The sequence below is a fragment of the Rhamphochromis sp. 'chilingali' genome (genome assembly GCF_963969265.1).
Source record: "Rhamphochromis sp. 'chilingali' genome assembly, chromosome: 11".
In the NCBI taxonomy this organism is placed as follows: Eukaryota; Metazoa; Chordata; class Actinopteri; order Cichliformes; family Cichlidae; genus Rhamphochromis; species Rhamphochromis sp. 'chilingali'.
In genome coordinates, this window is record NC_137938.1 from 32,895,659 (window position 1) to 32,909,691 (window position 14,033).

Here is a 14,033-nt window from a genome sequence, read left to right on the forward strand (position 1 = left end):
AATAAAACAAACATGAACTCAATCGTAAATAAAATATAAAGCAGACGTCTGGCGCTTACATTACCGGCCCCTAATTGTTCTAATAATGTATTGCCTTAGAACAATTACCACATTTTTTAACTTTACAAACTTAATATGAACCACGTTTAGACATATCCAATGTTTAAACACATGACAAAATATTATTTATAGACAAATGAATTGTCCAATACTTTGCCAATCAGCTTTGCAAAGTATATTAAGGCTGGTTTCTGTCCATTTCCAAAAGAACAGGTGAAAAAGAATAAGAAAGAAAAGAAGGAAAGAGAGAAAGAAGGAAAGAGCCAGAGGTTGCTAGCACATGGCTCATCGTAGGGGCTTAGTCTTTACCACTAGCCCATTCAGATTCCACAAGCAGACACATCTTGGTGATGGGTCTGTCCAAAACATTAGTCTTTGTCTTTATCCGTACTCGGCGAACGAGACCCTTCTTGTCTGGAACTGTTTTGATGATCTTTCCCATAATCCATGAATTTCGTGGTGCACAGTCGTCCACAAGAAGAACAACATCTCCTTCTGCAAAGTTTCTTGATGCTGTGGCCCACCGCTGACGTTCCTGAAGTTGAGGTAGGTATTCTTTAGTCCATCTCTTCCAAAATAGATTGGACATATATTGCACCTGTTTCCATCTACGTCGTGAGTAAAGGTCATTCTGGTCAAACAATCCTGGAGGCAATGAAGATTTTGTTTTCAACAACAAAAGATGATTAGGTGTCAGAGCCTCCAAATCATTTGGGTCGCTTGATGCCCTGGTGATTGGTCGGCTGTTGATGATCGACTCTGCCTCGCATAAGACTGTATGAAGGCATTCTTCTTCCAGAACTTGTTCTCTCACAGTAGAATTCAGCACTTTTCGTATTGATCTTATCAACCTCTCCCATGCTCCGCCATGATGTGAAGCAGTGGGAGGGTTAAATGTCCACTTAATTCCATGCTGTTGAAATAGATGCTGAAACGGTGAAGTGTTCCAGTCAGCGATTGCTTCCTTCAGCTCACGATTGGCAGCAACAAAATTTGTCCCATTATCTGAGCGAATCGCCCTCACTTGTCCTCTCCGTGCTATGAAGCGCCGGATTGCATTTATGCATGAATCTGTGTCTAATGATGAGGCCAGCTCTATGTGTACTGCACGAACCGCTAAACAAGTGAATATAACACCGTATCTTTTTAAGATGGTTCTTCCACGTCTTACTTCGAATGGGCCAAAGTAGTCTACACCAACCCGGGTGAAGGGTGGATCATCTGGCAACACTCGCTCTTGTGGAAGATCAGCCATCAGTTGTTTCCCAACTCTCCCATGCAGGCGACGACATGTCACACACTTTGCGATGATCTTTCTAATGGCTGTGTTGGCACTTGGGATCCAAAACTTCTGTCGCAATTCAGAGAGCATGTGATTGCGCCCTCCATGCCCAGTTTCTTCATGTATCTGTTGGAGGACTAAGTCAGAAATGTGAAAGTCTCTAGACAGGATAATAGGCTGCTTAGCGATTTCCGGCATAGCTGCCCAGCTCAATCTTCCACCAACTCTCAACAGATCTTCCTGTAGTACAGGGTTCAGTTTGTATAAATGGCTGTTGCGCTTCACACTTTGTCCCTTGTGAAGAGCTGAAACCTCTTCCGAGAATTTCTCCTTTTGGCAAAATCTGATTATATCGAGCTCTGCTTGATTCAGGTCTTCCACTGAAATTTGTGTAGGCTTAAAGCTTGTCCTGAAACTGTCAATCTGACTTTGCCTCAGCTGTCGATCATTGTCAAAGCTATTCTCCACACTGGTTACGCATAGCTCTTTACGTTTTTGACAGAGACTCCAAAGTAAGGCTTTAAGTTTCAGGAACCACGCCACCGCTCTTTTCAACTTTGTCCATGATGAGAAGTAATTTATCAGTCTCTTGAATGGAGCAACATTTTCTTCCACCTCTATTTTGTTTACTGTGGCCTTCTTGATCTCAGGATCACCAGAAGTGATTTCCGGACAATTCAATGGAGTGTTAGGCCAAAACTCTACTGGACTGCGAAGAAAATCTGGCCCAGACACCCACGTTCTGTTCTTCATAAATTCATCTACTCTTTGCCCTCTTGAGGCGCAGTCAGCAGGATTCTTGTCTGTGCTGATGTGTTTCCACTGTTCCACATCAGAGCCTTTCAGAATAGCTGCAACTCTGTTTGCCACAAACGTACGAAAACGCGTGGTCTCATTCCGGAGATACTGGAGCACCACCGTACTGTCTGTCCAAAAAACTGATTCTGCAAGGTTCAGTTGTAGCTCTCTTCTCAGGACACTATCCATCCTAATGGCTACTGTAGCAGCAGTCAATTCCAGACGGGGTATGGTAGGAGGCCTGAGAGGCGCCACTCTGGACTTGCCCATCATAAATGCACATTGTGTCTCATTGCTCGTGTTACGCATGAGTAGGTAGCTGACTGAGCCATATGCATCCTCACTTGCATCTGCAAAGTGATGTAGTTGTGCAAATACATCATTTCCAAAATCTTTGGGCTTGAAACATCTTGCAACTGAGAAGTGTTCCAAAGCAGGAAGGCTGGTTAACCAGTCAGTCCACCGCCTCTTTATGTGCTCAGGTAAGTCGTCATCCCACCCGATCTTCAATCTGCACAATTCCTGCAGGATAATCTTTGCTGGCAAGACTGCTGGCGCCAAAATGCCTAATGGGTCATACACTGATCCAATGACAGAAAGAAGTCCTCTTCTTGTGAATGGGCGATCTTTGATGTTGATCTTAAAGCTGAATGTGTCTGACTCAACACACCAATTGAGACCAAGGGCCCTCTCAAGTGGAAGTTTGCCATGATCCAGGTCCAGGCTTTTCATTTCTGCTGCCAGTTCAGACTTTGGGATGGAGTCAAGCACCTTCCTTCGGTTGCTCACCCATTTGTTGAGACGGAAGCCTCCGTTGGCACAGATTTTCATTAGATCTTGACACATTGATATAGCTGCCTCCTCCGTAGCGACAGACTTGAGACAGTCATCAACGTAAAAGTTCTGCAATACTGTTTGAACAACTTCAGCTCTGAACTGCCTACTCTGGTCTTCAGCACACTTCCTCAAAGCGAAATTGGCACAACTGGGTGAGGATGTGGCCCCAAACAAATGCACAGTCATCTTGTGCTCAGTCAAAGCTTGATTGCAGTCGCCACCTGTCCACCAGAGGAACCTAAGTAAGTCAGAGTCACCGTCAGGCACCTTCACCTGGTGAAACATTGCTTCAACGTCTGCCATAATTGCAACAGGTTCCTGTCTAAATCGTATGACAACACCAATGAGACTGCTGGTCAAATCTGGACCCTGAAGAAGTTGATCATTCAGGGATGTGCCCTGATAGGATGCTGCACAGTCGAACACAACTCTTAATTTCTGCTTCACAGGGTGGTACACGGCGTGATGGGGTATATACCACACTTTTCCTTCTTTGTGCGCCAGTTCATCATTTGACAGTTGTACTGCATAGCCCTTTTTAAGAAGGTCTTCCATGAAGTCTGTGTACTCTTGTCGGAAGCAGTCATTCCTGAGAAATTTAAGCCTCAAGTTACGTGCTCGTTGTTCAGCGACTGAGCGATTATTTGGCATGTTGACCAATCTGTTCTTCAGAGGTAGACATATTGTATAGTGGCCATCCATCAGTTTTGCAGATTCCATGGCCATGTCCATAAACTGATGGTCCTCTCTTGACATTTCCACTTCATCATGTTTTCTTCCCTCTGGAAAATCCACCATGAACTGTTGAAGCCACAGGTTCTCTAAACGGCTCACTGATATGCGGTTTGCATTAGCCTTGGCTGGGTTTCTCTTGTCTGCATGACAGCCAGTTTCTCTCAAAGGTCCATTCACAGTCCAACCTAGCTTGGTTCTTACAGCATACGGTCCATTACCTACACTGCTTACAACCTCCCATGGCTCCATTGCTTTAGGTACATTTGCTCCTATAAGCAATCCAATGTCAGTCTCAATTCGAGGCAGTTTTACTTCTTTAAGGTAAGGCCACTTTTCGAGATCTTTCTGTAGGGGTATGTTTTCTTTTCCTACAGGTATTGTCCTTTGTGTGAAGACATCTGGCAGATCAATAAAGTCGTCACCAGATAAACTACTGACCTCCAAGCCTGACACTACATGAGTACAGACAGGTTTCTCTTCATTCATAGTTTTCAGTAGTATGTCAGTTTTCCTTCCAGTGATCTTCAATTTGTCCATTAATGTCTCTGTACAGAATGTGGCAGAGCTTCCTGGGTCCAAGAAGGCGTAAGTCTGCACTACTACACTTCCCTTTTTGGCCTTGACCTGTACAGGAACTATTGCAAGTGTGCAGTCATCTTCCCCGGCCCCAGTTGGCCCACAATCCTCAGACTCTGCACAGACAAAGGCACTTAAGATTGTTTGACTTTCACTGTTCTTAGTTTTCTTCTCTGTGTCAGCGTCTGTGTCCCTTTTCTTGATATGCAACAATGTATGATGAGCAAGAGAACATACCTCACAGCTCACCTTTCTCTTACAAAGTTTGCTCATGTGACCTTGCTTCAAACAGCTAAAACACAGTCCTTTGCCTTTCAAAAATTCCAACTTTTCGTTGTGTGGCTTGCCCTTAAACTTACCACACAGGTCTATGATGTGCCCACCGTTACAGAACAGACATGCCTGTGGAGTGGGTTTCACATAATTTGTGTTTTCCATTGTCTTTGTGTCTTTCTCCTGAATGTCCAATGGTATGGCACTGGTGGTGAATGACTTCTTCATTACAACCCTTTTCTGATCCTTGTTACTGTTTTGTTTAATGGTGAATGGTTTAGCAGTGGTGCTATCCTTTATGTCACCAAAAACAGGGTGAAGTGCAATTTTGGCTTGTTTATTAATAAACTCCACCAAATCATTGAACTTGACTCGTCTGTCGCCTTGCTCTTGCATACCACACACAACAGATCTCCACCTTTCACGTAACTTGTATGGAAGTTTTGCTACAATGGCTTTCAGGCTTGCGACGTTATCAAGTTCCTCCATGTAACTCACTTCAGCCATGGTGTTACAGCAAGCTGTCAGAAAGAGTGAAAACGCATTTAAAGCTTCTGCATCTTCTGGCTTGATAGGTGCCCAGTTTGAGACCTTGTTCATGTAGGCTACAGCAACTTTGTAGTCATTTCCGAAATGCTCTTTGAGGAGCTGTTTAGCCTTGTGATAGCCTACATCTGGCTTCATATGAAGGCAGCTCTTTATTAGCTCTTTCGGCTGTCCATTAGTGAACTGCTCTAAGAAGTAGAGGCGATCCTTAGGACTTTCAGTGCGAGACTCTACTCCGTGCTCAAAGGCGCTTACAAATGTATTGTAATCTAGAGGATCACCACTGAAGGTAGGGATGTCTAAAGGTGGCAATGTCATCATTTTTTGTTGTTTCACCATCAGCTCTGTTATATTATTCTGACGTGTCATAACAGTACAGAGTGTTTCAACTGCTTGTTCATCTGCTGCAAAATCCACTCTAGACTGCTGCGTACCAATAGGGTGATTTTGTAAAGGCATGAATTCCCCATATCCATTTTCTGTGTTGGTGACTGGAGTTTGACTTACAGGTAATGGTATGAATCCAGAATCAATAGTCGTTGGGTATGCAGGACTCACATGTGACGAGCGCTCATTTTCAAAATTCTCTAATACCTTTATTTTAGCATCAGAGGCGGCAATAGCAGTTTGCAGATCTAGCTGCTCTCTTTTTGCTTTCAACTCAGTTTCCTGTCGTTCAAGCTCTTGTTTTTGTTTGAGAGCAGTTGCTTGTGCAAGCAATGTGGCTCTCTCCATTTCAGCTTTGAGGCGTACTGAGGAAGCAGTGGACACTTGGCTCCCAACGGCTGACCTGCGCCTCCTGCTTTTACTGCTTAATGCAGCGGACATCACAGAAACACTGTCGGAAGGCTGGATGTCTGCATCACACTGTCTAGCTTGTTCTGTGCGCTCCTCAGCTGCTTTAACCCACGTTTCCACATGTTGCATAAATCCGCGAATACGACTAGCATTAGGTTCATACCAAGAACTTTGGTCCTTTTCAAATTCTTCCTCATGCATTAATACTCTCAAACTATCATTTATCTTACACAGTTCTCCAAATGAATCTTGGTAGTCTAAACGCAATTTCTGCTTAACAGCATTCACGTTAGCATCATCTTCCATTAGCCGTTCGAGCTGATTAGCTTGGCTAGTTAGGTGGCCTAGCTTAGCCTTTCTAGACTGGGTCAACCTGTGCAGCTTTTCCTCGACAGCCTTTTCTGTCATTTTTGGTTCTCTTTTTCCACACACTAGTTCTTCATCACTCTCATGCATTATGACAAATTTCCACAGTAGCAAAGCTTGTTTTCACTGCTTACCGTGATTCTTCCTCCAAGTAGGCTATTGCCTTCAATCCACAGTGCACGGCGTTGCTAAACATGATCCTTTTCAGTATTCCTTTTTCCAAAAAAGGAGCAAGAGGGTTTTCTGACTAAATGTAGGGTAATTTCCAATAAACCAAGTTCAAAAAAAGGGAGTCTATGGCTGACGCGTGTTCCTGGTTTCCAAGAGAAATGCTTCCAGTTGCATTATGGTTTGAAGACTGTTTTATTTATTACAAACTGAGGATGTAACAATGAATCTCCTTCCAAAAAAAAAAAAGGCATGAAAATTCCAAAAAATAGCAGTTATCCAATACTAGCTGTGTACACGGTCAGAAAACCGTGAGACTCCTAACCTCTCTGTCCATGCTCCTCCCCTTCCCTCTCACACAGGGTTTCATGCTACTACTGCACTTATGTAATGAATCTATGAATAATAAAACAAACATGAACTCAATCGTAAATAAAATATAAAGCAGACGTCTGGCGCTTACAATAAAGACAGTAAAAATAACCAGTCAATAATGTTACAAAGTAAAAGCTTTGTAAAAGAATTCACATTGTAAGTCTGAGTACCTTGTTCTTTTTGTACCTTAGAGAAAAAAACCCAATTCAGGTATTAATTCAAGATGGAGTCCGTTTTATTCATAAAAGTTGGATTCCTCTTTTAAATCTTGGAACTGAGCAATTCTGTGGTCACCATCTTGTTGTTTAAAGGAATAGTGGTGAACCAGTGACAGGCTCATGGGCAGCCAAGGCTCACTGATGCATATCGGAAGTGAAGCATGTGGTCTGATCCAACAGACTAGATACTGTAGCTCAAATTGCGGAAATTGGTTCTGATAGAAAGGTGTCAGAATACACAGTGCATCTCAGCTAGTTGTGTTTATATATATATATATATATATATATATATATATATATATATATATATATATATATATATATATATATATATATATATATACATACAGTGGGGCAAAAAAGTATTTAGTCAGCCACCGATTGTGCAAGTTCCCCCACTTAAAATGATGACAGAGGTCAGTAATTTGCACCAGAGGTACACTTCAACTGTGAGAGACAGAATGTGAAAAAAAAAATCCATGAATCCACATGGTAGGATTTGTAAAGAATTTATTCGTAAATCAGGGTGGAAGATAAGTATTTGGTCACCTCAAACAAGGAAAATCTCTGGCTCTCACAGACCTGTAACGTCTTCTGTAAGAAGCTTTTCTGTCCCCCACTCGTTACCTGTATGAATGGCACCTGTTTGAACTCATCATCTGTATAAAAGACACCTGTCCACAGCCTCAAACAGTCAGACTCCAAACTCCGCCATGGCCAAGACCAAAGAGCTTTCGAAGGACACCAGGAAAAGTATTGTAGACCTGCACCAGACTGGGAAGAGTGAATCTACAATAGGCAAGCAGCTTGGTGTGAAAAAATCAACTGTGGGAGCAATCATCAGAAAATGGAAGACATACAAGACCACTGATAATCTCCCTCGATCTGGGGCTCCACGCAAGATCTCATCCCGTGGGGTCAAAATGATCATGAGAACGGTGAGCAAAGATCCCAGAACCACACGGGGGGACCTGGTGAATGACCTGCAGAGAGCTGGGACCAAAGTAACAAAGGTCACCATCAGTAACACACTACAACGGCAGGGAATCAAATCCCGCAGTGCCAGACGTGTTCCGCTGCTGAAGCCAGTGCATGTCCAGGCCCGTCTGAAGTTTGCCAGAGAGCACATGGATGATACAGCAGAGGATTGGGAGAATGTCATGTGGTCAGATGAAACCAAAGTAGAACTTTTTGGTATAAACTCAACTCGTCGTGTTTGGAGGAAGAAGAATACTGAGTTGCATCCCAAGAACACCATACCTACTGTGAAGCATGGGGGTGGAAACATCATGCTATGGGGCTGTTTTTCTGCCAAGGGGACAGGACGACTGATCCGTGTTAAGGACAGAATGAATGGGGCCATGTATCGTGAGATTTTGAGCCAAAACCTCCTTCCATCAGTGAGAACTTTGAAGATGAAACGAGGCTGGGTCTTCCAACATGACAATGATCCAAAACACACCGCCCGGGCAACAAAGGAGTGGCTCCGTAAGAAGCATTTGAAAGTCCTGGAGTGGCCTAGCCAGTCTCCAGACCTCAACCCCATAGAAAATCTGTGGCGGGAGTTGAAAGTCCGTGTTGCTCGGCGACAGCCCCAAAACATCACTGCTCTCGAGAAGATCTGCATGGAGGAATGGGCCAAAATACCAGCTACTGTGTGTGCAAACCTGGTAAAGACCTATAGTAAACGTTTGACCTCTGTTATTGCCAACAAAGGTTATGTTACAAAGTATTGAGTTGTATTTTTGTTATTGACCAAATACTTATTTTCCACCCTGATTTACAAATAAATTCTTTACAAATCCTACCATGTGGATTCATGGATTTTTTTTTCACATTCTGTCTCTCACAGTTGAAGTGTACCTCTGGTGCAAATTACTGACCTCTGTCATCATTTTAGGTGGGGGAACTTGCACAATCGGTGGCTGACTAAATACTTTTTTGCCCCACTGTGTGTGTGTGTGTATATATATATATATATATATATATATATATATATATATATATATATATATATGTGTGTGTGTGTGTGTGTGTGTGTGTGTGTGTGTGTGTGTATGATATGCCTTATTATTTGTATAAAAATGAGAATAGTTTCTTAACACTTTTAAATTCCGTATTAACCGTATGTCTCTGGTTTGTTTAACTGGTCTTTTTGGTGTTTGGGGTTCTGTGGCTTCTTGGCTCTCTAGGCCTAAACTAAAATAAACACGTCTACTCTGCGATTTCATGGCCAACCTGTTTTAGATCATGTCAGATTTTTTTTTTAGAACCCTGCAAATCGGCATGTCGGACCAAAAAGATTTTCCTCCTGAAGCTGGGGGCAGTTATCTTTCAAGAACAATTAACCATTGAGCATATGGTTCCCATAACCATTTCACATTCTCATTTACTTTCAGTTACTTTAATGAGGAGAACAGTGACATCTCAATGCCAAACATAGATTTTGAATGTTTATTTCTGTGTTTATTTCCTGAATGTTTGACACTATAGTAACAGGTTATATTTTTAAGGGAAAACAACAAAAATGAATTCAAAATGGACATTGTGGGCTATCCAGTTGCCTCAATTTATTTGTGTGCCAGAGCCAAAATTAAAAGATCAGAACGTAAATGTCTCATTTCTCTAAGTAAAAAGGCTTTTACAGTTCTTGGCTGCATGTCGGCTTCAACTCAATTTGCAGCATAATGAAATTTAAGTTGGCTTACGTATGATTGCTGTTCCCGTTTTTTGCGTATGACAGAATTTTTCTGCCAGTTCAGAAGTATAAGAAGCCCAGAAATAGTTTCTTTTTTACCCTGTCTCATTTGTTCTAATAAGTTTCTGACTGCAGTTGATGGAAATAAGCCACTCAGTTATGTGATCTTTAGGCACAAATCTTTTCCTTTTTTTAATAACCTTTTTCTGTAATCATAGAATGATTCATGGCAGAAAAGCAGGTGGATGTACTCTCGCAACAGATGACTGAAATAGTGGCTGAAACAAAAACCAGAAGCCTCTTGACCTTTGAGCGTTGGAGTCGATCAGTCATTCTATATGAAATGCATTAGGACCTTGGCACTGGTGGACCTACCTTAAATCTTATCAGTCAAGCAAGATACATCAGCTGAATATTTAACATGAGGGTATCTCTCATTCACAGGAGTTGGACATCGTCCCAGATCTAATGGGAGACAACGCCAGGTGTCTGTTAAAGGAGTGGAACTTCATCCAAGTTTCTGTAAGTTCTTATTCTATTTTCTACAACTTCTCTGTGAAAGTAAAATATGCCGCTGTAAGTAGTCATGAATTTTTTTGTTTTTGTCTTTGGTCTTTAGGTCAGTCACTCATGCTTGTCTGAAGTGGAGGCGATACTTGTGGCTTTAGAGGCAGAAAATCGAGCTCTTCTCCACCCGGTGGTTGTTATTTGGGTGAGTTGAGATGTAGATCCTATAACCGTACATCTCACAGTTAGAGTGCTAATCCATGTCCATCATCTTAGTGTGGCATTTTTCTAGGTTCCTGGACTGGAAGACAAGTTATGGGGGGTGTAAAAACTGAGATGTAATGAAAAACCCAAGGAGAAATTAAAGCCTCTAAAATTTAATGAAAAATCATCCAAATGTTGTTGACACATTTGACTAAAACCACCCAAGTCAAAGGCTTCGGTGGTTTTAAAGGAAAATGTCAGTAACAATCATCCTCTAGAGCCCACGAGTGTTCATGCCAAATTTCAGGGCATGAACTTATTAACATATTTCAGTCAGGACCCAAGTGGTGCACTCACTGACAGATGCAGCCATCCTTACTGTGATTTCACATACAAATCTACTCTACGTCCCCCACAACTCTGTTTCCATTCCTTGCTGGGACCTCGTGTATTCTTGTTGTTGTCAGATTTGTAAACCATTAAAAGACAAAGAATGTATTGCTGGCAATTACAGGGACAGCACAGCAGCTCTTGCATGCAGTTATGTGGGGAAAACGCATCATTTTTTAAGTCATCATTGCCATTCTCAACTTTTTAACTCCTACAAACTGTGTACCTAAAAAACAAAATACAGTTCAGGAATCTAGTTAACAGAACCTGGAAAACCTGCTCTTGATTCTGTTATGTACAGTCCTGCCTTGAAAGCATCCACAGGAAGTATCCATAAGAAGTGTGCACACTGGCTTAGTTATTGCAATAGACATATAAAATAAATGGGCATAACTTAAAAAAATCCTAGTTGGTTTAACAAGTTATTTTTATTTTATCAATGTCAAGCATTATTTACACAGTCAATTCTGCTGCCTGTATGATTTTTTGCTTCACTGAAACTAGACAATAGTTTCCTTCTCCCATCTCTGCTGCCTCAGATGTTGTAAGCCAGCGAGGCATGAAGAAGGTCTAATGACATTTGGAACAACCATGATTCAGTAACTTTTAGAACCAACTTTAACAGCAACACCTAGAAGTAATCATTTTCTGACTGACTTTATCAGTCTCTCATATTATTTTGGAGGAATTTGTCCCACTTTTTTTTTTTTTATTAATTCATGCACAGCTCTCTTAAGTTCCTATCACAGCATTTCAATCTGGATGAAGTCTGGACTTCAGTGTGATGGACTGAAATCAGCCATTGTGTTGTAGATTGCTGTTGTGCTTGGGATCACTGTACTGTTGGAATGCCAAACCTTAGCTTGGACAGATGGCCTCACGTTTGTTTGTTAAATAATTTGGTAAACAGAGTTTAAGGTCCCCAAGACGTGTTTGTGCTGATATGCTGACTTTTCTCCAAATGTGGCTTTGTGCATCATCTCCACTTTGGTCTTGTCTGTCCAAAGGACATTGTTCCAGAAATCTTGTGCTTTGTTTCGACGCAGCTTTGCAAACCTTAGTTGTGCTACCATGTTCTTTTCTGAGAAAAGAGGCTTAGCAACCCTTCCAAAAAAGGCATACTTGTTCGTACTTGTCTTTTTTTCTAATTGTTCTGTCATGAACTTTATAATTTAACATGCAAACCAAGGTTTCTAGTGTCTGAAATGTAGCTCTTGAGATTTTTAGCATTTTCTCGGAACATTGTATGATCTGACCTTGGGGAGAATATGCTGAGACGTCCACTCCTTGGAAGATTTTGACATATTGTTATAATATATACCTGAAAGCCCCAGACCAACAAACTGTCAGAACTTGTCCAGTGACATCCATGTTAGGCTACTAAATTGGACAGATGGATGGAGAGAATGAAAGCTATAGGCTATATCATACAAATGTTATAACCAGTGCATTAGTACAATAAAAAGGCTTCTAGGTATACTTAGTTCAGTTTCTTTTTAACAGGAGGGGACCTCTGCCAGCTGTCTACTATGGCTGGATTGAGAGGTAAAGGGAAAAAGAAAAAGGGGGGGGGGAGAGTGCATAGAGAGATGAGGACAAAAAACATACTATTCGAACGAGAAGACAAAAGTTAACAGCGTGGATTAGTGTTATATATACACACGCAGTGAATGGAAAGAGGTGAGTGCTGAACAAATTTGTCTGTGCAACATGTTAAGACCCACAGGAGCCTGAGCCTATTGCAGCATAGCTTTGTGTTGTGTTGACTTACTGTTATCATCATGATTCAATCCAAAATTGATCCAAATGGGACTGAATCATTTTCCTTTTACAAATAACTACTCGCAGTCTCACTTTTTCCCAGCTCACTGAGCTCAGCTTCCTGTCGGACCAGTGGAAACTGCTCCAGTGCCACAATACAGTTTTTCCACACCATTTTAATAAAGCCTGAATCATGAAATTGACAGAAAATAGCATTTTTTTTAAACTGAAGCATTCAAACGTAGCATCTTAACAAGTTTTTTTAAACCCAATTAAATATTAATTTTCATATATGTTTTAATTTGTATCATATTTGCTACATCCAAGAAATGATACCAATGATGTAAAGTCTCAAACTCACAAAAACTGCATACATCAACTGTGATACATTAACATTAGGGGGTTCTGTTTTTTCAAGTACTGAAATTCATACCGTTGGGAGTTTAAACTGTTATAATTGATACTACTCAAGCCTTCTATACATCGCCACTCTCTTTTCTTGGATATCTACATACAGTTCAACTCACTTGTAATTCAAAGCACACAGGTTTGACGTTTCTTTAAGCAAACATTTTTTCTTTTTTATATGTAGTGTATTCAGTATGTACTCTTTTTTTTCTTTCTTAAACGAGCTATTAATACCATTTGAGGACTAAAGGTGTGTTATTCGCAGTTGTGTGTTTGTTAGAGAAGCCACCTAAAGGGTTACAAGTTTGTCTCTTTAATATATAAATAAAAGCTCATAAATCTATAACATGTCCTTAAAGTCATACAGTATATAAACTACTGTATGTCTGTGCATATAATGTCTCAGTGTCATTTCCCCACACAACTGGTGCAGCACAGATTAAGTTTCATTGAGGTACATGTACTGCATAGCATTGAAAACCTTTTCTTTTTTTTTTCTGCTTGTAAAAATCTAACCTGTGGTCCACCTCACGTCCCTTCTGGAGCTCTGTAGCTATTTGGAAACTCTACACCTCCCTTGAAAGCACCTCTGCACGACCTCTCTTACGGCTCGCTTTCCTTCAAACTGTGGCTGATCCCACCAGAGCTACACTAACCTGAGAGCTCACTGAGGGAAAAAAAGAACAAACTGCTTTAATCTGCTCTGGGAAACATTTAAATGTTTGTGAAAGGCTTGTTTACTTTTTTTAATTTGGAAAATGTAACTCTTCATCTAAAACAAAGAGCCAGCATCAAAAACAATGCCAGGTAATGAGAACAACATAAACCCACAGAGGCTGATTTCTGTGACAAAACAAGCCAGATGTCATGCAGAATTGCTCCGCTAAAGCCCCTGTTCTTACTTGTGTTAGTTTTCAATAAAGATTGAAGCACATAGATTCAGAGGTGTAAACACTCGGTTTGAAGCTGTGGGGTTTAATGGGATTGACTCCCTTCCACATCAGAACAAACCAGGTTCCCACAAAACTCTCAC

At 41.2% G+C, this 14,033-nt stretch overlaps 1 protein-coding gene across 2 annotated transcripts in view; it reads left to right on the plus strand.

Moving 5' to 3' along the window:
- The window catches only part of crppa (CDP-L-ribitol pyrophosphorylase A), a 65,673-nt gene that overhangs the window by 25,122 nt on the left and 26,518 nt on the right, over window positions 1-14,033 (plus strand). For both annotated transcript variants that reach the window (XM_080896702.1, XM_080896703.1), the window contains 2 exons: window positions 10,175-10,252; window positions 10,350-10,442. In XM_080896702.1, the coding sequence (XP_080752828.1) occupies window positions 10,175-10,252; window positions 10,350-10,442 (171 nt within the window). The remainder of the gene's footprint in view (window positions 1-10,174; window positions 10,253-10,349; window positions 10,443-14,033) is intronic.